At 53.0% G+C, this 23114-nt stretch overlaps 2 protein-coding genes across 2 annotated transcripts in view; both read right to left on the bottom strand.

Annotated features, from left to right (window-relative positions):
- Positions 1-23114, bottom strand: part of TIMM10B (translocase of inner mitochondrial membrane 10B) — a 236887-nt gene that overhangs the window by 115242 nt on the left and 98531 nt on the right. The window lies entirely within an intron of this gene.
- On the bottom strand, positions 300-13511 carry SMPD1 (sphingomyelin phosphodiesterase 1). Its single transcript, XM_083736808.1, has 6 exons — positions 13183-13511; positions 6748-7511; positions 4514-4685; positions 4292-4368; positions 3837-3982; positions 300-1963 (listed from the first exon to the last, which is right to left on the bottom strand). The coding sequence occupies exons 1-6, from the start codon at positions 13402-13404 to the stop codon at positions 1554-1556; spliced, it is 1791 nt and encodes a 596-aa protein (XP_083592934.1). The 5' UTR covers positions 13405-13511; the 3' UTR covers positions 300-1553.

Genomic DNA, 23114 nt, shown 5'->3' with positions numbered 1-23114 from the left:
CCAGAGGGGCCGTGGGTCTGATCCCACAGGCTCTCCCTATGCTCTGAAGGAGGCGGCTCTTGGTGCGAGAGGTTGGCTATGAGCCAGTGGTGCCTCTGGGAGCCTCTGGTGCCAGGAGCAATAGACCCCCAATGAACCTCTGTGGGGCAGGGGAAGGGCTGCTGCCACGCTTGGGGCCAGACTGGAAGTTGGACAAGGGAGTCCATTGGCCAGAACCTGGCGTGTTCTCAGGAGCGACCGGACGGGGAGGGTGGGGGTCGCCATTACTGGTGGGGAAAGACGCAGACTGGAGCCAGTCGAGAGATGCGGCAGAGCCAGAAATAATTTATTGCACAGGTGGGTGGGGTGAATATAAATAGGGGGAAGCCCCCAACCCAGTAGGAAGACGAGGAGACGGTCACGAGTGCGGGTTTCCTGCGTATGAGGAAGGGTCAAAGCTCAGCAGCCGAGAATCTGCTTTGGGTAAAGAGGGTCCCGGGTTAAGGTCCTGCTGGCAGCATGTCCAGGTGTAGCTGGGTGAGGCTTCCTGCCCGAAATCCATGCTGGGGGTGCTGCTGCTGCCAGTCCGTGTCGGCATTGCTGAGCTAGAGGGAGCAAGGGTCTGACTCTGCTTAAGGCAGTCCTGGGGGTGAGATGCTCCCCCAGGCTGGGCCATGAAGGGGGTCAGGAGGAACGGGGCGTGGGGGGGGGCTTCCACTCAGCCCCTCAAAGAAACATCCAAGGCAACAGCGGGGAGGGGGGTGGGAGGAATCTGGGATGTCATTGGAGGGGCAGTTCCTGAGAGTGCCCCCCCTCAGCAGGCAACTTGTGGGAGGCTGGAGGGGTGACCCATCGCCCCCAAACAGGCAGCGGAGCCCATCCTCCAGGTCTGTGGGCTGCAGACAAGCTATGTGCTTAGAGAATTGGTGGAGGGTGCTGGGAGCTGTAGCTCTGGTGGGGGTGAACTACAGTTCCCAGGGTTCTTTGAGGGGGGGCTCATGTGCTTTAAGTGTAAGGTGTGGGGGAGTCTGGGAGTAGCAGCCACTTTGGCCTCAGCCCCCTCCGATACTTGCCAAAGAGAGATGGGGGAAGACGGGGTTCAGCTAATGACCACAGGGGGTCCCTTCCAACTCTACAATTCTGTGATCCTCCCTGCGCTGTGACTCGGGTGGCCCCAAGCCAACCCAGCTGCAGCAGCAGGATGCGGGGTGGGGGGGGGGGCTAACAAGGCAAAGCAAGAGCGTCGGAGGGGGAGAAGACCCCCCCCATTTCCTTCATGTAAATCAGTTCCTTCCGGCAGGGAGGCGGCTCCAGTGTTTGGAAGGGGGGGTCCTCAGTCCAGGCCACTCCCCCCCAAATACTTGCATGGGGGGCTTGAGAGTCCAGGGCAAAGTCCAGAAGCCTTAGAAGCCAAGGGCACCCTGGCGATCATCTAGCCCAACCCCCTGCCAGGCAGGAATCCCTAAGAGGCGGCCCCGATCCTGTTTGACCACACGACGAACTCCCTTGGAAGGAGGCGGTCTTTCCTGCGGGGCTTCTGGGCAGAGGTGGGGGGCCCGCTTCCTGGGGGGCTCCTAGCAGAGCTGGCGCTGCCTCCACCAGGCCTGGATCTGGGCAAAGGGCACCTTTTGGGCGTGCTCCGGGCAGAGCCTGGGGTCGTCGGCCTTGGCGGTCCGCAGGGCGCAGAGCAGGGCGGTTCTGCAGAGGTCCTGGCAGGGCTTGTGGGGCTGGCACCCCTTGTGCATCAGGAGCCAGAAGCGCTGGAAGAGGCCCTCGTCCGTCTGCATGCGCCGCACCAGGGCGTCCCAGTCGGCCGGAAAGGCACTGGCCAAGCCGTAGGTCTGGCGGGCCCCATAGAGGCGCTGCCACTGGGGTTTCGAACCCGGCACGTTGGCCAGCGTCAGGTTCAGGATGAAGGTCTCGTGGTCCAGGACCTGGAAGGAGCTGCCGGGGCGCGGGCCGTCCACCTGGTAGACGCGGTAGCCTGGCCGGGAAAGGGTTACAACAACAACAACAAGATTGGGTTGTGTTTAATTTCACAAAACAGGAAAATCTTCCTTCTTACTGTTTGGACAAACAATCAAATGCAGATTATTGAATTATAAAAATAGAGTCGAAACGGCAAAGTGATAGAGGGATGTCAATAAATTTATAAGGGACTCAAACCAGTATGGAGGACTTCGTGTACAAAATATGTACGTATTGGTTTGAACTTCCTAAATAATGTTTATTATTGAAACGTATTTTCATTTTAATTTTTTTGTTGCCTTTTGTTGCAGTTTTTAGTGTTGTCGTTTTTTTCTCGTTTTCATCTTTCTTTTCTTTTTTTTCTCTCTCAATGTTATTCTATTTATCTTGATCTTTAAATATTTCTGTTATAAAAAAATTCCTCCCAATAGCACCTTAGAGACCAACCAAGTTTGTTATTGGTCTGAGCTTTCGTGTGCATGCACACTTCTTCAAATACACTCTAAGGTGCTACTGGAAGGAAATTTTTTTATTTTGTTTTGACTACAGCAGACCAACACGGCTACCTACCTGTAGCTATTTCTATTATGTAATTTGTAACACTTATTTTTATCTTAGACTATGTAATTTAGTACAAGGGACACAGGTGGCGCTGTGGGTTAAAGCCTCAGCGCCTAGGGCTTGCCGATCGAAAGGTCGGCGGTTCGAATCCCTGTGGCGGGGTGCGCTCCCGCTGCTCGGTCCCAGCGCCTGCCAACCTAGCAGTTCGAAAGCACCTCCGGGTGCAAGTAGATAAATAGGGACCGCTTTGTAGCGGGAAGGTAAATGGCGTTTCCGTGTGCGGCTCTGGCTCGCCAGAGCAGCGATGTCACGCTGGCCACGTGACCCGGAAGTGTCTCCGGACAGCGTTGGCCCCTGGCCTCTTAAGTGAGATGGGCGCACAACCCCAGAGTCTGTCAAGACTGGCCCATACGGGCAGGGGTACCTTTACCTTTACCTTTATGTAATTTAGTATTTTTTTAGTATTTTTTTTAGTATTCTTTTGTTGTAAATTTTGAAAATGTAAGAAAGTTTTTAAAAAAAAAAATGAAAGGGGCTTTGGCAGCAGCATTCTGGACACCCCCCTAGAAAAGCAAGGAGGGGCAGACCTCCAACCGCAACTGCCAGCATGCATCTCTCGGACGGTGGGCCAGGAGTTATAGAAATAATCCCAATGTGTTTCACATCTGCCAACCAATTTCAGATAGCCCAAAAGGAGAGACTAGTCTAAAAAACCCAGAAGACCCAGTTCCATGGCAGCTCATTTGGATTTAGCATTCACTCTGGAAGTGTCCACTTGATTCTGGCCAAATTCAGTTGAATATAATTGTATTTGACATTTCTTGTACTGATGTACTAAAATTACAGTTACTCTTTAAGGATGCCTCATATCAATGATTAAAGGTGGGGAGTTTGAGGGTTTTATGGTCATTTGCGGGGGGAGGAAGGGGCGATATTGATGTAGATTTTACTTTAGGAGGCTTAGTTTGGTCAGAATCGAGTCCACGATTCCAGAGTTAATGCTAATTACTTTCCTCCTGGTCAATGAGCTACCAGAACTGCTAGAGGGCCTGTAAAATGTGTTCCCAGGGTGTTTTCAGACTCATCTACTATCTGAAATCCAAAGGGGGGTCAGATGTGACCCCCAACCCAGCTCTCCTACCCCACTAGGAAGGTCAGGACAGTTTTATGAGTCCTTCTTAGGTGAGCTGTGGAACTCCCTGCCACAAGAGTAAGCGATTGCCACAACTCAGATTGCTTTTTGGAGAGGATTGGGCACTGATGCGGATGGGGGTCCCCATTTCAACCTGGGCCAGCCCTGGGGGCAGGATCCCCTCCCCCCAACTCACCTGGGTTGAGGTTGATGTAGGTGGTGACGCTGGGGGCCACGAAGGCGATGCCCACCGGGCGCGAGAGGGTCTCCTCGTCGTAGAACAGCTCAAATTCGTCCAAGTGCGTGTGGCCAAAGAACTGCCCGGCCACCGTGCCCTCAAACCTGGGTGGGGGGGGAGGACAGGGGTAAATGTGGGGCTAGCTGGGATCTCCTCTTCCCAGAACCCACGGCCACAGCCTGGGAAACTGAGGCAGGGCAGGGGGATGCCATGGGGAGAATGGGCAGCGGCCTCCTTTCTGGCCCAGCCATGGGGGGCAAGAGGCAGGAAAGAGCAGGATTAAGGGGGCCAGGGGAGGAGGAGGCCCCCCAACTGGACTAGGCGGCCCTTGGGGTCCCTTCCGACTGGCAGAGGGGCATGGAGGGAGGGCAAGGTCCCAGGTGGCGGGGGGGGGGGGCATGCAAGCGTCTCACCTGCTGATGATGCGGTAATAGTTCCACCCCCAGGAGCGCATGCAGTGCGCCGGGGGAATGTGGCCGATGATGTGGACCTGGGTGGGGGGCAAGAAGAAGAAGTGGGGCTGAGAACCATTCTGGGGGGCTGGACTGGCACACAACTGACTGGGCAGGAAGGAAGGAGTCTGCCCCCCGTCCGCTGGCCGTGCCTGTCCCCCACCCCCTGTGAAGCCCCCTCACCTTCTCGCCTTGCTCCTCCGCCCCCTGCAAGACCCCCACCAGCCACTGCAGCTGCCCGGCCGGGTCGGTGGAGTTGATGAGGAGCCAGAAGTTGGCGTCCGAGCAGAAGTTCATGTTGAGGGAGACGAGGCGCAGGCCGGGCTGCACCAGGAGGGTGTAGAAGCCCCCCAACCTGCGGCAGGGAAGAAAGGGGGGGGGAGAGGCGTCAGGGCGCAGGAAGGAAGAGAAGCCCCAGTCCCTGCCCCCTTGCTCTCCCTCAATCCTGTCAGTGGGGGGTTCCCTAGACCTGATGGGTGGGAGGTTGCCTGTTCTGGGTGGGGCTACACTTCCTCTGAAGGAGCAGGTTCGTAGCCTGGGGGTCCTCCTGGATCCTTTGCTGTTGCTCAAGGCTCAGGTGGCCTCCGTGGCCCCGAGTGCCTTCCTTCAGCTTCAGCTGGTGGCCCAGCTACACTCCTAGCTGGACAGGGAGAGCCTAACTACGGCTGTCTATGCTCTCGTAACCTCAAGGGAAAGGGTAAAGGGACCCCTGACCATTAAGACCAGTCGTAACCGACTCTGGGCTTGCGGCGCTCATCTCGCTTTATTGGCCCAGGGAGCCGGTGTACAGCTTCCGGGTCATGTGGCCAGAAGGACTAAGCTGCTTCTGGCGAACCAGAGCAGCGCACGGAAATGCCGTTTACCTTCCCGCTGGAGCAGTACCTATTTATCTACTTGCACTTTGACGTGCTTTCGAACTGCTAGGTTGGCAGAAGTTGGGACCGAGCAACGGGAGCTCACCCCGTCACGGGGATTCGAACCGCCGACCTTCTGATTGGCAAGCCCTAGGCTCTGTGGTTAACCCACAGCACCACCCGCGTCCCTAACCTCAAGGTTAGATTACTGCAATGCGTTCTACGTAGGGCTGCCTCTGAAGATGGATCAGAAACTTCAGCCAGCGCAGAATTCAGTGGCCAGGCTGCTCAGCGGAGCAAGGCGCTTTGAACACCTCACACCAATCCTGGTCTGACGGCACTGGCTACCCATTAGTTTCTGGGACCAATTAAAAGTGCTGGTTCTGACCTATCAAGCCTTAAAAGGCTCAGGACTGCAAGACCTCAAGAACCGCCTCTTTCCATATGAACCCACCCGGACCCTGAGATCATCTTCTGAGGCCCTCCTTCGTGTGCCTCCTCCCCGAGAGGTGTGGAGGGTGGCAACAGGAGAACGGGGCCTTCTCTGCAGTGGCTCCCTGTCTGCGGGATGCTCTCCCCAGGGAAGTTCACCTTCATTATACACCTTTAGGCGCCAGGCAAAAACATTCCTTTTTAACCAAGTCTTTGGTTAAAAGTCTTTGGTCTTTCTTTTAGAAGCTGGCATTTGCAGGGGGGGGGTGTATTGGGTTACTGCTTTTGGTGGGATTTTATATGTTGTGGTCTTGTTGCGAACCACCCTGAGACCTCTGGGTATAGGGTGGTGGATAAATTGGGGGGAAAAAATTATTATTATTCCGTATTTTTCGCTCCATAAGACGCACCTGACCATAAGATGCACCTAGTTTTTTAGAGGAGGAAAACAAGAAAAAATATATTCTGAACAAAACAGTGTATGTATGATTTTTGTGGTTCATGCTGTGGCCACAGTCATGTGATCTGATGGTAAAAATCCTGAGGATCCATGGGTTTTTACCTCCCCCTCCCAGGCAGCCTCCTTTATCTCTCCCTTATCTCTCTTCCGATCCCACTGGTCAGCTGTTTCCTTTCAACACTCCCTTCCCTCTTGTTTGCCTTAGTGTCTTTTCCTCAGCTGGAACAGTTTTTTGCTCCTCCTTTTCTTCTAATTTCTCTCCTTGTTGCTTTAGTCTTCCTGTTTCCCCCTTTTGCAAGTTTGCTGTCTTTACCTCCCCCCTCCCAGGCATCCTCCTTTATCTCTAGCCTCCCTTATCGCTCTCCCCACCGGCAAACGATCAGGCTTTGTTTCAACACCCACTTCCCTCTTTCCAAAAAAAAAAAAGCATGATCTGCTTTTCGCCCCTGGGCAATTCGGCTCCAGGAACCACACATTTGCTCCATAAGACGCACAGACATTTCTCCTTAGTTTTTAGGAAGAAAAAGGTGCGTCTTATGGAGAGAAAAATACAGTAATAATTCCACTCTCACTGAGCTTGATACGTAGAAGTGTGGGACCCCCAAGGACTCTCTGGCTGGGATCCCTATGAAATGTGCAATGCCCCCTCCAGAGCAGGCCCCCCCGCCTACCTGAGGGTCCCCAGGGCATGGGGGGGCAGCCAGGGGCGCCAGGCTTCGGCCATGGCCTCGTAGAGCCAGGCGGAGGACTGGTTGCCCACCACGAAGGGCGGGGGGAAGGCGTTGACGGGCACGGCCTCGTGGTTGCCCACGGCCGGGTAGACGGGCAGCGGCCCCAGGTGCTTCTGGATGAGGGCCGTGATGGTGCCCAGCGCCCCCAGCTGGTCAGCCCGGCTCTGCTCCCAGACGTTGTGGGCGGGGATGTCGCCCGTCCAGTAGGCCATGTCAAAGGGGCCGGATCCTGCCAGGTGCTGCAGGAGGCTCTCCAGGGTATGCAGGGGCAGGTCGCAGCGCCCGTAGGTGCCCCAGAAGCCGGCCCCCGGCCCGCGAGACGGGGAGCCCCCCCGGCAGCACAGGGCGTCCTTGCAGTCGGGGTCGCTGCCGGGGGCATAGGCCTTGTCCCAGTGCAGATCGGTGAGGAAGAGGATGCGGGAGGAGGGGGCGCCCGGCGGAGGGGGCGCGGGGGGCACGACGGGCGGCTTGGGTGCCCGCGGCAGGGTAACGTTCCAGTCGGCGTAGATGTCCCAGTGGCCGCAGCGGGAGCCCACCAGCAGCCCGCAGATCTCGTCCGGGCGCAGCACTGAGCGCCGCCAGGCCGTCAGGAAGTCTGGCACAAAGAGGCGGATGACGTCCTGGCACACCTGGGGGGTGCCCGCGCGGAGGCGCAGGCAGACGGCCACCCCCATGCGCTGGATCCAGTCCTGGCTTGACTGTAGCTGCAAGGGAGGGGAGGAGAGAGAGAGAGCGTCACACCAAGGGAAGGGCGGGGTGGGCTGGATGATGCTCAGGGGGCCCTTCCCAGTCCCTCGTTCTGTGGGAGCAGAGCTAGGAACCCAGTCAGACTCCAAGGACCTGGGAGAGAGCAGGGTTCTAATCCCCGACTGACTAGGGGCAGGGGGGATTTGATTTAAATCAAATCAATTTACTGTATTTTTCGCCCTATAGGACGCACCGTCCCATAGGGCGCACCTAGTTTTTTTTGGGGGAAATAAAGGAAAAACATTTTATTTCTCCCCCAGGCATGGGGGAGCCCCCAGAACAGGCAACTCTCCGCAAGCCGTGGGAGTCTGGCGCCGGGCTCCTGCGCCTTGCGGAGAGCTGTGCGAAGTCTGGGCGCGCTGAGCTCAGCGTGCCCAGCCTTCGGCATGCAGGCAACTCTCCGCAAGCCGCGGGAGCCCAGCGCAGGGCTCCCACGGCTTGCGGAGATCTTCCTGAAGCCTGGAGAGCGAGAGGGGTCAGTGCGCACCGACCCCTCTCGCTCTCCAGCTTCAGCGAAAGCCTGCATTCGCCCCATAGGACGCACACACATTTCCCCTTCATTTTTGGAGGGGAAAAAGTGCGTCCTATGGAGTGAAAAATACGGTAAATCACTAGTCAGCAAGACTTGATTTACCATATATTTCTGTGTATAAGACGCCCCCAGGTATAAGACACCCCCAATTTTTAGGGACTCCAATTTAAGAAAATAGGGGGGAGACTGCCCTGTGTATAAGATAACCCACAGATTTTCACATCATTTGAAAGTAAGAAACCCTAGTCTTATACAATACAGTAAATCATTTTTTTACAGAAAGACTCATTCTTGCTGGTATAATCTTCACATTTACAACCAGATAAAGGTCTCATTTTTGGATTTACATATGCAAGTGGGACTGGAAAGAAAGAGTATTTCATTATTGCTATGATTATGGTTTAACTACAGAATTAACTGTGTGGAATTTATGAATTTTGTAATCACTTTCAACGGATTGATAAGAACAGATGATGGAAATTATGGTTTCTAGCTAAAGCACAGGCTTATTTGTCTTGGAAGGAGATAAAACCAAGACGTTTGGATATATGCCTGGTACCAATGGCGGAGAGCCAGATTTCCTCCAGCTTGTGGTGTGTCGCAGTGGAAAGCGACAGGCGTGAGAAAGTGAAAGTGAATTGCCACAGACTCACTCTCGAAGAACAAAGAGAAACACAGAAAATAAACATCCACACAGAAACAGACTCAGAGGCTGTTAGAAATAAACGAAGGATCTACGATGGAATGTCTTCTGGGAACTACCTGGACTAATTAAGGGAAGCAGCACAAATGTGAGATCGCTGGGAGATCATCACTCCCCGAAAATGGAACACTTAATAAATATTATTACACTCATGCCTTGGGTTACAGCTGCTTCAGGTTGCGTTTTTTCAGGTTAAGGACAGCCGGAACCCGCAAGTACCGGAATGGGTTACTTCCGGGTTTCGGCAGTCATGCATGTGCAGAAGCGCCAAATGGCAACATGCGCAGGCGCAGACGTGGGTTGCAAACACTGCGGGTTGCGAAGGTGCATCCTGCACGGATCGCGTTCTCAACCCAAGCGTCCACTGTGTTATTAAAAAACAAAACGGAGGATCTCCTCCAAGTCCACCTTCCGGAGTTCTTTTCTGCTTCTCCAGAGAGCAAGAGATCCCAAAGCGCCGGATTAAAAGATCAGGACTCAATATTTGGAAGAGCTTTGTGGCCCTAAGAGGGGCTTCAAGGGGGTGGGCGATCCTTCCTGGGAGGTTTCTAAGCAGAGCTTGCATGGCCACCTGCCCAGGATCCTTGAGTGGCGATTCCTGCCTTGCGGGGGGCTGGACTGGGTGACCCCTGGCAGTCCCTGGTCCCACTCTAGGACTTTCTGTTCTTACACTCTGCCAGGCAGCAGAGAGCTGACTCCCTGTGGCTGCCAGACTCCCCTGAAGGCCCATCCGGATCACAGCCGAGGCCCCGATCCAGCTTCGTCATGGAGGTGCTGCAGCCTCCCAGCAAGTGAGGAAGGAGCTGAAGGCCAGTGGGCCTCCTTGTCCAGCCCTTGCCTCCTCGTTTTATGGTGCTTTTAATTCTGTTGGGAATTAAAAGACAAGAGTGGCTGGGGAAACCCAACCAGATGGGCAGGGGATAAATAAATATACCGTATTTTTTGCTCTATAAGACTCACTTTTTCCCTCCTAAAAAGTAAGGGGAAATGTGTGTGCATCTTATGGAGCGAATGCAGGCTGCACAGCTATCCCAGAAGCCAGAACAGCAAGAGGGATTGCTGCTTTCGCTGCACAGCGATCTCTCTTGTTGTCCTGGCTTCTGAGATTCAGAATATTTTTTTCCCTTGTTTTCCTCCTCCAAAAATAAGGTGCATCTTGTGGTCTGGTGCGTCTTATAGAGCGAAAAAGACAGTAATCATCATCATCATTATGGCCATCATCATCTCGGGGCCAGGAGGCAAGGACGAGGTCAGGGGCGGGAGGAACAGGGCAGCCTCCGAATGGGAAGCGATTGCCACACACATGCAAATGCCACCTCTGCAGATAATCGCAGGATGCAGGAAATTAAATGCATAATCCGATAATTGAGGGGTGGCGGAAAAGCGCCCCAACCTGTGTTTCCTGTTTCAGGCAGGCAGGGGTCTCCTGTGCCCCACGGCACCCCCATCATCCCTTTGAGGGCCATGCTCAACACCTCCCTCCCCTTTGCCAAGGGAGCAAATCGCCCTGGCCAGGGATCTCTGTGCCAGGCAATATCCCGTGACCAGAGGAAGGCTGGGATTAAGAGGCAAAGAGAGGCCCTGCTCCGAAGGGGTCCTGGCACCCTCCCTCTGTTGGTGGGGGGGGGGGGCAAGAGGCAGAGAAGTGCCCAGCAGCAAGGATAGCAAAATGGGCCAAACTGAGGCCCCCCTCCAACTCCTGGGGGGGGCAGAAGCTTCTCCTGTGCCAGAAAAGGAGGAGCTGGCTGAAGAAAGAAAGAAAGAAAGAAAGAAAGAAAGAAAGAAAGAAAGAAAGAAAGAAAGAAAGAAAGAAAAGGGAAACAAAAGAAAAGCAAAGTAAAGAACAAAGAAGGAAGGAAGAAGGTCTTTTGTCAGAGGCGCTGAAAACACACCTCATTCCGAACGAGAGAATCACAGAATTGTGGAATCGGGAGGGAACCCCAAAAGTCCTCTAGTCCAACCCCCACAACGCGGGGATCTCAGCTAAAGCATCTCGGACAGATGCCCCCCCCCCCAGCTCTGCTTAGAAACTTCCAAAGAAGATGAGCCCCCCTTTACTCTGACCCTCAGGAAATTTTTCCTGACGCTTAGTCAGAATCTCCTTGTCATGTGAGTTTCCTGGACAGAGTCCTGCCCTCAGGAGCAGAAGAAAACTGGCTGGCTCCCCCTTCCCCGTGACAGCCCTAGAGATATTTGGAGACCCTCCAGAGGTCTGAAGAGGAGGCCCATGTTTGCTCTGGCACAAGTCGTCCCATCCCCCAGGCTGTTTTGCCGCCCAGGCCCAGAAAGGACTCCCCACCCCAGAGGGACTTGCCCAACCAGCTTCCCCTCTGGCTTGGGGGGAGCAGCTGGCAATCTGCATTGCCCCACCGGGGCCAGGCCCTGGGGGGCAGGTGGGGCAGACGGAGAGCAGCAGGGAAACCGGGCAGCCAGGGCCACGCAGGGGAGGAACTGCTTCATGGAAAAGTCTAATGACACCAGGAGCCAGAAGCTGCCACTGCAGAGCAGCTGCCGCCCAGAGTCAAGGTAGCTGGGCCTCTGCCCAAGTCGCTCGGCTGCCAGAAGAGCTGCACATCTGGAAGGAAGAGGAGGGGAGGGGCTGGTGCCTTCACACTCCACCTGCTACGGACCAGCCTCTGCCCCCTGGTGCCCTCTGCCAGGTGCGTTGGGGCTGCTGGCAGGCGCCACCCACAGCTTCTGGAATGGGGGCACTAGGTGGGCAGAGGCTGGTCTGAGGGACTGGGCAATTCTCATACTTTATGGGAAGGGGGGGTCAATTCTTTGATTCTGTAAGTTGGCACCATAATTCTTCCCCTCTCCATCCTAACCTGACAACATCCCTGCAAGGTCGGGCCAAGAGATGGTGACTGGTCCTGAAGGGGGATTGGAGCCCTGGCTTCCAAGCCCAGCACTCCAACCACTACACCACACTTCCTCCCCAAAGCAGCTGACAAGGCAGTCAGCTGACTCACCTGGGGGGGGGTGTTGTGGCTGAGAGCACCTTCCCCCTTTGCCTGGGATCCTTTTGCATCTGTGGGGTCTGGGCGGCGGGAGCAGCCTAGACTGCGCTGGGCTCAGCCGCCAGCTGCTGCCCCCCAAGCGAGTCTCAGGCAGAAGCAGGGGCAGCTGCGAGGCCGTGGCCTGGAGTTCAGGACTTGTCCAATTTCCAGTGAACGGATTTAGCCGCACTGCAGGGGGTCGGGCTAGATGACCCAAGGGTCCCTTCCGGCGACAATTCGATGATGGCTTAAAATCTCGCTTGGAGGGGCGGGTGATGGCAGCCTGTCCCTGACCCCTTTAGGGCTCCCTCCTCTGCCCCCCCCCGTGCTCCACAAGACAGAGGGATTCCTTCGCTTTTGATACCTGCATTGCAGGGGGTCAGGCTAGAGGACCTTTGAGGGTCCCTTCCCACTTTACAAATCTAGGATTCTAAGAAAAGCTCACATTCAGAGTAAAGGAAATGAAAGGTGTCTGTAGACATGAGACCTCCTGCCAGGTCATTTCAGGAATAATTGGGAAGGTTTCCCACAGGACTCCCTTCTCTTGGGCGGGGGCATCCCAGAAGGAAATTCTTCGGGAAGAAGAAGAGCAAGGAAGGGCAGGGAGGAGGGGGCGGATTCTGGCTTCTCTCAGGGATCTGCGAAGCCCTAGGGCAGCCTTGACCCACCCTGACCCCCTGGTCACGGGGCAGAGAACTGTTTTGCAAAGGGAAGGTCCAAAGGTTCTCCTGGGCCAGCAGCCTCTTCAGACTCGGGTGCAAAACATCTCCTGCCTGTGTGACGGGGGGGCACTCCTGGCTAGATAATAAGGCTTCTGGAGCTGCCCCCTGCATCTGGGGTTTCCCTCCGGAGCCACCCTCTGCCCCAGCTTCCCCTGCTTGTAGGGCAACAGCCTCAGACAGGGAAGTGGGGCGGCCGACGCACAACTAGGGTTCAAGTAATGGGGAGAGGGGGCCTGCACTCTGGGCCTCTTCAGGTCAACAGGGCCTTTTCTGCTGTGGCCCCAGAAAGGCTTTCAGGGAGGGGAATCGGCCACGTCTGTTCACCCTGGTTTCCTCGGTCCCATCGGTGTCGGGTAGAATCCCAGTCTTGTAGCCTTGGACGGGACCCCGCGAGGCCATCCAGCCCAACCCCGCGCAATGCCGGCTGTCTCCCTCGGCGCCTTGAAAGCGGCCATGGCGGGACCGCGGCGCCGCTCGGGTCGCTTTCCTGCCATCCTGTCAGCGGATTCGTGCTGGGAAGCAGAAGCCGCAGGTTGCGGTCGGAAGGGGCGTCCGGGGGGGGCGCTTCTCCTTTTGGGGGGCGGGGAGAGCGAAGGACGTCGCCCGAGCGGCCCGCCCCGTCCGAGCCCCGCTGCCCCCCGGCCCCCCATCCCGCGCGCCCCGGAGACCCACCTGCACGCCCACGTCGAGGGCCAGAAAGAGCGCCTTGCAGGCGGGGCAGCTGAGGTTCCTCCAGCCGAAGCGGACGCCGGTCTCGGGGAGAAGCTCCGCCAGCGCCGCCGCCTCCTCGGAGCCGCCGGCCCCGATGGCCCACGGCCCGGCCAGCGCCCCGGCCAGCAGCGCCCCCCAAAGCAGCGCCCGCGCCCCCGCCGCCGCCGCCGCCGACCCCCCCATGCCTCGCTCGCCCGACAGCAGCCCCGACGCCCGGGAAGAGCCTCACTCCGCGGCTCCCTTGCTCGCAGCTCCGAGGTGCGCTTCCTTCCTGCTCGGCTGCGGGCGGAGGCGAGGGGCGGGCCGGGGAGGGGCGTGGCGGGCCGGAGAAGCGCCCCCGCCTGTCCGCCCACCCGTCGGCCGGCCGGCTGGCTGGCCTCCCTCCCTTCCTCCTTCCTTCCTCCTTCCCGGCTCTTCTCCGGCGCGCCCGGAGCCAGCGAGGGAGCCGGGCGCGCGCGGCGGTGCGGGGGCTCCGAGGGGGCGTCGGGCTTGGGGGGCTTCCCGCTTTCCCCGCGCTCAGCCTCCTTGCTCCGCGGCGATCAGAGCGCAGCGGCCTCTTCCGGCCCGGCTCCAAGATGGCCGGCCCGGCGTCGGCGCCCTGCGCGGCCGGGGGGGGGGCAGGAGCCACGGCTGTGCCCCCCAAGACGCGCGCCATTCAGGGATCGGGGCCAGGCGCGGCGTCGGAGCGGACTGAGCCTCCTGGTCGCGCGCAGTCTATCTGGACTGGGGGCCGAGGGGGCTTCGGACCCGCCAGAAAATATTTGGGGGGCCGAGCTCCCCCGAAGTTGATGGGCAATGCCATTCCAATGAAGGGGGTGCCGCGACATGATCGATATAATGTTCAAGTCGGCACCCCGGCAGGGGGCTTTTTAACGAGACCCCCGAGGTCTTTTCCGAGGGCTGGGGAGGCGCAGAAAGGCCCCCGATTGTTTCGGCTCTTCAGGAGGGCGTCTGCGGAGGATTATTAAATAAATGCTTTATTTATTTTGCAAATAAAAAACAACCAACAGTAACAATCCCAAATCGAAACAAAAGAGAAAAATAGAAACAAGTAAACTAAACAATAATTTATTTATTTTTTTAGTCTGCGGAGGATTTTATTCCGGCCTCTATTTCAGACACAAGGAGGAGGAGGGCGAGCCGATCCTGCCGGGCGGGCGGCTCCTACTCGCGTGTAAATGGGGGGTGGGAGCCGCGGGGCGGGGCCCCCTCGGGGGCGGAGCGCCTGCCTGGCGAGCTGGAGGACCCCGGTGGCGCAAAGCGCGCTGGCCCCTGCCCAGGTCGGCCTGGGAGCCTGAGACCCGGGAGAGCCTCTGCCGGCCCGGGTGGGCAATATGGGGCTGGCCCCGTGGCCTGACTCGGCCTGGCAGCATCCGCGGCTCGCCCGGGCCCGTTGCGCTGCGCGCGAGGAACTGGGCGCCGGGACCGTTGGCTGCGCGCCGCTCGCTGCCTTAAGCGCCCGCGCCCCTTCGTCAAAATGCAGCATTAAAATGCAGCGCGTGGATCGCAGGATCTCTGAATATTCAGGGAGCCGCTGTCGGCTGTCAGTTAAGCCTGAGTGACAGGCTGCTGCTGATCCAACCCACGTAAACAGTTCGCGGCATAATTGCATAATAATCGCCAAGCGAGAAGCACTCAGGGAAAGACATTCCTCGGCTGCGCGATGGGGTTTCTGCGGGGGGATTTCGGATGAACGACCCTCCCAGCGGCCGCTCCCTGCCTTCGCCAATGAAAAAGACCCCAAGGGAGCGGGCAAGGCTGGGACGTTTCCTCTCACTTGGGCCTCAGAATTGGAGAGTTGGAAGGGAACTCCAGAGTCATCTAGACTGACCCCCTGCAATGCAGGGATCTCAGCTGAAGAATCCAGGACAGAGGGCCGCCCAACCTCTGCTTAAAGACCTCCAAGGGAGGAGAGCCCAACATCTCAAAAGGGAGTCCTTTCCACTGAGGAACAACTCTTACCACCAGAAAGTTCTTACTTCATGTGCATTTTAAAAAGGATTTTGAACCTCTTGCAAGGCAGGGGGTTGGACTAGATGACCCTGGGTGTCTTTTCCAGATCTGCAATTTTATGATTCAATAATAATAATAATAGTAATAATATTCTGCCCAGACACTGAAGTCCAGCTCCGAGGGCCTCCTGGCAGTTCCCTCATTGCGAGAAGTGAGGTTACAGGGAACCAGGCAGAGGGCCTTCTCGGTGGTGGAACCCTCCCTGTGGAACGCCCTAACAGCAGATGTCAACGAGAAGAACAACTACCAGACTTTTAGAAGACATCTGAAGGCAGCCCTCTTTAGGGAAGCTTTTAATGTTTGATGGACTACTGTATTTTAATATTTTGTTGGAAGCTGCCCAGAGTGGTAAATTATTATTATTAATAATATTATTTGACTGGGTTGCCCCAGCCACTCTGGGCAGCTTCCAAAAATTATGAACATTTAAATAAGCACCACCAGTCAGCTGGGGGGGGGAGGGCACTGGTGGTGGACCAACCTCCAGAAGCTGAAGGGTGCAAATGCCCCACAGCCTGATGGGAGTTGTAGTCCAGTAACCTCTGGAGGACTGCAAGCCCCACCTCCACCCTGTCCAGTCAAGGGTGAGGCCTCTGCCTTCAGCTGGAGGCTGGGGAGGGAGCAATTTCAGTTGATTGGCCTTTGCTGCATCCTGAAACTGGGCTGTGATTTGTGACCTGGGAATCGGACCCCCCCCCCCGTTTACTCCCTTGCAGGCCTGCTGCTGCCTCTCTGCATGAGCCTCCAACCCGCAAGAGGAACTCTGCCAGGGAGCCGCACTGCAGGGCGTTGCTCTCAGGAGTAAAAGGCCATGGAGAACATTCTTGGAGCAGGGCCGGATTTCGGTTTGATGTGGCCCTCAGCTCCTTAAGGGAATGGGTCCCATTCTATGCCCAGCTCTCCTTTGTCAACAACAAATTGACGCTGCTTTTTGTGTTGAATATATGCTAGGTGGTAATTGATGGACCTCATAGGTATCTCAAGCCATTTGCACATCACAGAATATGTATTTTATCAAAGTCATTGTTGAGCTGAAATACAATGAAGAAGAAGGATATTAATTGTGAAATACAATGAAGAAGTATATTAATAGTGAAATAATTATGAAGCTCTAACTTAAAATGTTTTTAGATTCATAACAAACTTAATAACGCAAACACATTGGCATTTGGCAAGAACAAAGGTTCCTTTTAGAAACACAAGACTCATCATCTAGTTTCTAGAAACTTGCTAGAACATGAAATAATAAGAGGTGTAAATATATGATGCAAATGACTCATAATTATAAATAGCAGAATGTAGGCACCCTATATATAGAAAGGAGCAAACCAGTTTTTTATCTTCTATTTTTGAAATACCCAGTTGTTGTTTTTCTTAGACTGGGGCCCTGAGCTAGAGCTTGTTTAGTTTATAGGTCAATCGGGCACTGGGCTGGAGCAGCTCCTTCTGGACAGGCCCCGGGGCCACTGCTGGACCTCCTGGCCGGCCTCTGCACCAAGGACAGTTGGCCCTCACTGCCCCAGAGGGACTGGTCAAGTGGGAATGGACCTCCTGATGATTGACAGCACGGGTGGCGTTGTGGGTAAAACCTCAGTGCCTAGGACCTGCTGATCGTTAGTGGCTTCCAAGTCTTTGGCCAATGAAGCAAAATGGCGGTGGAATGAAGGAAACTTGCAAAGAAGTTGATTTTACAGTGGTACCTCAGGTCACATACGCTTCAGGTTACAGAAATAGTGTAACCTGCTAACCCAGAAATAGTGCTTCAGGTTAAGAACTTTGCTTCAGGATGAGAACAGAAATTGTGCTCCGGTGGCATGGCAGCAGCAGGAGGCCCCATTAGCTAAAGTGATGCTTCAGGTTAAGAACAGTTTCAGGAGTGGGTGGAAGTTCAAAAATTGCAAATACGAGAACAAGATTGTGTTGATTAATTTGTAAAAGAAAATTTAATAAAAATTATATATATATATATAAAAAGAACAGTTTCAGGTTAAGAACGGAACCCTGGAACGAATTAAGTACTTAACCCGAGGTACCACTGTATATGATTGATAGAGCTAGGTGACTTCCCTGAGCTGTCAAGTCAAAAGGATACATTTATGCATAATATTTGTAACATTTAACAACTTTAAAGATGTGCCCCCCCCCTGGTAATTTCCGTAACAAACTGTGCCTGGAAGCAGCCGCTGCGAGCGAGGGAGTCCGGAAGGCACCCCTGAATAGGTGAGCAAGGGCCATAATAAATCTAATTGATGGAGTGCGGCAGCTGCTCTTCTTGCGCCACTTCAGCCAGTAATGAAATGAGCCTCCAGTCAATCTGAAGGCTGGCAATTGGATTTCATCCTGGCAACGGCGTTGGCTGCAGCAGGCAGGTGGTCGTGGGCTTTGCCCCCTGGCCCCGGGCAAGGAGCTTTGGGGGCTGGGGGCTTGTCTCCAGGCCACTGCGCTGGGCTGCCACCCCCGACAGACGCTGCCCCCTCCCCACAGCTCCATTCGCCAGCCTCAGGTTCGTTCCTGGAGGGGAGGGGTCCAAGTACCCGGTTTCGGCCAGTGGGGGGCGGCCTTGGCAGAGCTTTGGTGACTCTTCTGCTGCAGAGAACACAACAGAATAGTCTTTGGTGCCAAAAATCCTCTCTTGGCTGCCTTCTTTCTTCGCTCCTCTGATTGGCTGGCATCCCTTTCAAGGCACTTTGCCCGCCCCTCCGTGGCTCCTCCCTGCCCATAGTGTGCTGTTTGTACACTGCAGCAACATCTTGCTCTGTGTCGAAGATGAGGAGGACAGAAGAAGACATTGCCCAGCAGCCTCCTTTCGGTGGCCAGCCAGAGGCCTCTGCCAAACCAGCCGGCAGAAGGGAGAGCAAGATTTTAAACAGACTGCTGTATTTTAATATTCTGTTGGAAGCTGCCCAGAGTGGCTGGGTGTCGCAGGAAACCCCCACCCCCCCATCATTCAGTTTGTACAAACTTCACACACACACTCACACTCACACACCACATACGCTACGCTTCTGTTATAAATTCATAGAAAATCAACCATGCATCGGATTTGCACTGTTCTACTTTTATTTTACTCCATGAAGGAAGCACTACAAAATGGGGAAGGTTTGATACAGGGCAGCCATAATCCCTTCACCATCCCAGCACATCCACAGGAGCCCTGCCCAGTTGCTATGCCAACCCTGATGGTCCTAGACAGAAGACCATCAAGATCCCAAAGAACTTGCATATGGGAGTGGATTCAGCATGGACTGGAACAAAGGACACTGATCAGATCTTCCCTCAGGGGGCAGGAAACTGCAAACTCCCCTCTGTCACCTGGAAAGTACTCATGGGGAGGGGGAAAGGGGGAACCAGCCAGGTGACAAGACACTCAGGGTACCACCACAACTCCTCCCTCAACCCCTCCTTTCTGTGATGTAGGTGTGATGTATCTGAGGGGTGGTCTTAGGTTACACCCCTTCTGTGATGTATGTATGATGTTTCTGGGGGTGGTCTTGATCTACAGGGTGGCAATTTCAAAAGTCTTTATAAGGCCTTGCGCACCATTTTTCTGGGTCCCTCCTCTCTCCTGCAAGTGAGGGGAGCACCCTGTTGCAACAGATCAATGAAGGCCAAGCCCACAGGCTGCTGTTTTGCTCCAAGTAATCCTGGTTGGTGTCTTTGTTTTTGTCCAAGGGAGCCCTCAGATTTTTCTGTTAACATGGGGAAACCCAGCCAGTTGGGCGGGGTATAAATAATAATAATTAATAATAATAATAATAATAATAATTCCAAGAGAGCACCCTGCTGCCTCCTGCTTGTTCTTCTTCTTGCTTCGGACAGAGCCAAAGAAACCTCTATTATTATTTGTAACTTCCCTTGCAAGCCTGACCTCATTCTGAGCTTGAGCCAGCCTGACTTCCCCCCTGTATCCTCCTCCTCTCTGACTTCCCCTTTCTTCCATTTCTTATACGCGCCCTTCTGAACTCTCAGCTCATCCATGAGTTCCTTTTGCAGCCACACCAGTTTCCTTAGATGCTTCCTACATTTCTTTCTTGTTGGTCTTGTCTGCATTTGGGCCTTCAGTATTTCTCCTTGGGGAAACTCCATCCATCCTGGACTCCCTTCTCTCTGAGTATTTCTGACCATGGAATCTCTCACCCAGGAGCTCTTTAAGCTTTTTGAAATTGGTCTTGAAGTCCAGAGTGTGTCTCTGACTACGCTCAGTTTCCCCTCCTCTCTGTATCCTGAGACCCAAGAGAACACAATCACTTTCCCAGTACTACCACTTTGTCGATAATTTCCTCCCTGTTGGTGAGGACCAGATCCAAGATCGATGACCCCCTTGTTGCTTCTTCCACCTTCTAGGAAATGAAATTGTCTGCGAGGCAATGGAGGAATTTTGTGGGACCTTGCAGTACTGGCAGAGTTTGAGCCCCAACAGATATTGGGGAAGTTGAAGTCTCCCATGGCTGCTATATCTCTCCTTTTTCACAGAATGGATTGGAAATGTTACGGAAAATTTAGGTGTGAGGCTGCTCAGTCCCCCAGGTGGTCGGGCGGAGCCCGTGGGTCCCTGCGGAATAAAGGAAGGAGTCCAGCCACCAACCGGAGGAAATATCTGAAGACCAAAGTTTATTGTGCAACAGGTTCAAAGAGGAATTTTGAACCCCGAGGATGGGGTGACAAGGACTTTTAGAAGTTTCTATCTTATCCCAGCATACAGTTCATTAAGCATCATCACTACATCATTGCTACATCAGAAAAGGGGAGGGTTATACATGATTCACATAGGAGGAACGTGTTGGGGCAACAGGCGGAATACAGGATATGCATTGGGAAGTACATTCTTGTCACCTACTACAAAAGGACCAGGGAACTTTGGTTTGCCTAGTCTGACAGCTGGGCCAGACCAGAGGAGTCCCTTTGCCCAGCGATTGACACCTATGAGTCCCTTCCTGTGACCATGTGACTTTTTGAGGGATTATTTTTTGAGGGATTATGGCGGGGACCAAGTGGTTTCCAAGTCTTTGGCCAATGAAGCTTTGGAATGAAGGGAACTGGCAAAGGAGTTGATTTTATATGATTTTTAAAGCTAGGTAACTTCCCTGAGCTGGCAAGACAAAACGATACCTTTATGCATAATATTTGTAACATTTAACAACTTTAAAGATGTGCCCCCCCATAACAGAAGGGACCCCAAGGGTCATCCAGTCCACCCCCTGCAATGCAGGAATCTCGACGGAAGCTTCCCTGACAGACGGTCACCCAGCCTCTGCTTAAAAAGGAAGGAGAGTCCACAGCCTCAATCAGCTCTTAAAGTCTTTCTGATGTTTCATTGGAATCTCCTTTACGGTGCTACCTTGGTTCTCAAACTTCATCTGTTCCGGAAGTCCGTTCCAAAACCAAAGTGTTCCAAAACCAAGGAGTGCTTTCCCATAGAAAGGAATGCAAAACCTATTAATCCGTTACAGTCTTTTAAAAACAACCCCTAAAACAGCAATTTAAAATGACTTTTACTATCTAATGAGACCATTGATCCCTAAAATGAAAGCAATAATCAATGTCATGTACTATAAAATAAATAAGACAGTATTGTAGATGATAAAAAATAAAAGTAACTTTTTTTCTTACCTGCATTGATGATAGTCATTGTTTGGATGGGGGGCTTTTATCCATTTCTGCAGTTACACAATCAATCAATCAATCAATCAATCATAGAATGAAAAACAAGCCACAGTCACAAAAATGAAAAAGTCACACAAACAAAAACGCAAAAAATAGCAAAAACAAAAGCACCAAATATCACCTCAGAACACTGCAATTGGAAACGGAGGCCTTTAAAGCCCTAAACAGCCTCAGCCCAGTATCCCTGAAGGAGCGTCTCCACCCCCATCGTTCTGCCCGGACACTGAGGTCCAGCTCCGAGGGCCTTCTGGCGGTTCCCTCACTGCGAGAAGCCAAGTTACAGGGAACGAGGCAGAGGGCCTTCTCCGTAGTGGCGCCCTCCCTGTGGAACGCCCTCCCACCAGATGTCAAATAATAATAATGATAATAAATTTTATTTATATCCCGCCCTCCCCAGCCGAAGCCGGGCTCAGGGCGGCTAACAACAAAGAGAAAAATAACTACCAAACTTTTAGAAGACATCTGAAGGCAGCCCTATTTAGGGAAGCTTTTAATGTTTAATAGGTTATTGTATTTTAGTGTTTTGTTGGAAGCTGCCCAGAGTGGCTGGGGAAACCCTGCCAGATGGGTGGGGTATAAATAAATAAATTATTATTATTATTATTATTATTATTATTATTATTAATCACAGTGTGTGTGAGGGGGACTTAAATTTGCCGCGCAAGGGGAAAATGAGAGGGGGGGAAATTTTCTTACTATGCGGGGGACTCAGATTTGCTGTGCAACAGTAAAAATGGAAGCTCAGGAGCATGTTTGGCTTCCAGGGCAAAGTTCGAAAACCGGAACACCTACTTCTGGGTTTGCAGTGTTCAGGTTCTGAGTTGTTTGGGAACTAAGCTGTTCGAAAACCGAGGTACCACTGTACTGTAATTTGAATTGTACTGTAATTTGTTTCAAGTCCTCCCCTCTGGAGCAGGAGGAACAAGCTTCCTCCCCCTTCCTTTGGTGTTTGGTAATCTGCGTCATCTGGCTTGGCAGTCTATAACAGACACCCACATTATAAGGTCTTGTAAGGTCTTCTGGTTTCACCCATATACTCCCAATGTGGTTTCCATGCTCCACTTCAGGGATTTCTTCACAAACATCCACATCATTTACCTATGATGCTACTCCTCCCAGCTTCCTGTTTGAGCAGATTGTGACACTCCCTTTCCACATTCCAGTCTTGACTCTCATGCCACCAAGTTTGGGTAATGCCACCTAGGTCGTATTTGCCACCCTGTGCTGAAATCCAGCATCACCTGAGTTTTGAGAGTGCAGCTTTCTCCCAACTAAAGTGCAGAGTGTTAGAAGACTGGGACATTGGCAGGGAAACCAAAATGCTTGTTTACAAAGCTATTGTACTACCCTGAACTTCACTGCATGTAATGCTTTGAAGGAAAATGTAATGAAAATGATATACAGATGGTACATGACCCCAGTTAAACTTGCCAAAATACACCATTCGTCTGAAAATAAATGTTGGAAATGTAAAGAAAATGAAGGAACATTCTTTCACCTCTGGTGGACTTGCCCTAAAGTGAAGGCCTTCTGGGAAATGATATATAATGAGTTGAAAAAGGTATTTAAGTATACCTTCACTAAGAAACCAGAGGCCTTCCTCCTGGGTATTGTCGGCCAGAGGGTGTTAAAGAAGGACCGAACATTTTTTATGTATGCAACAACAGCAGCAAGGATACTCATTGCCAAGAATTGGAAGACTCAAGATCTACCCACACTGGAAGAATGGCAGATGCAGCTGATAGACTATATGCAACTGGCAGAGATGACCGGCAGAATCCGAGACCTGGGAGAAGAAAGGATGGAAGAAGATTGGAAGAAATTTAAAACTTATTTACAAAAATATTGTAATTTGATTGAATGTTAAGAAGGATGCTTGATCATAAATAATTGGCCACCACTAAACTAGATTGGAATTAGATGATAAGTGAGATTAAGGAAAAGACAAACCCTTTGGGAGAACTATTAGATTATATTTAAACGAGTGGATATAAGATTGTAAACAAGATGATAATTTGCTTGAAAAAACTTTTTAACAATGTAAGTGGGAGCAGGAGACGTGAGGAAGTCCAAACAAGTTATGAAATTTTGTGTATGATATAAGCAATGTTGTTTGTTATTTATGCTTTTCTCTTATAAAAATCTTAATAAATATTTATATATATATATAAAATACAAAGCTATTGTACTACCAACCTCACTATATGCTTGTGAAA

The sequence above is a fragment of the Podarcis gaigeae genome, assembly GCF_964106915.1.
Source record: "Podarcis gaigeae genome assembly, chromosome: 4".
In the NCBI taxonomy this organism is placed as follows: domain Eukaryota; kingdom Metazoa; phylum Chordata; class Lepidosauria; order Squamata; family Lacertidae; genus Podarcis; species Podarcis gaigeae.
Note: the sequence above shows the minus strand (reverse complement) of the source record. Positions and strands in the feature narration are given on the sequence as shown.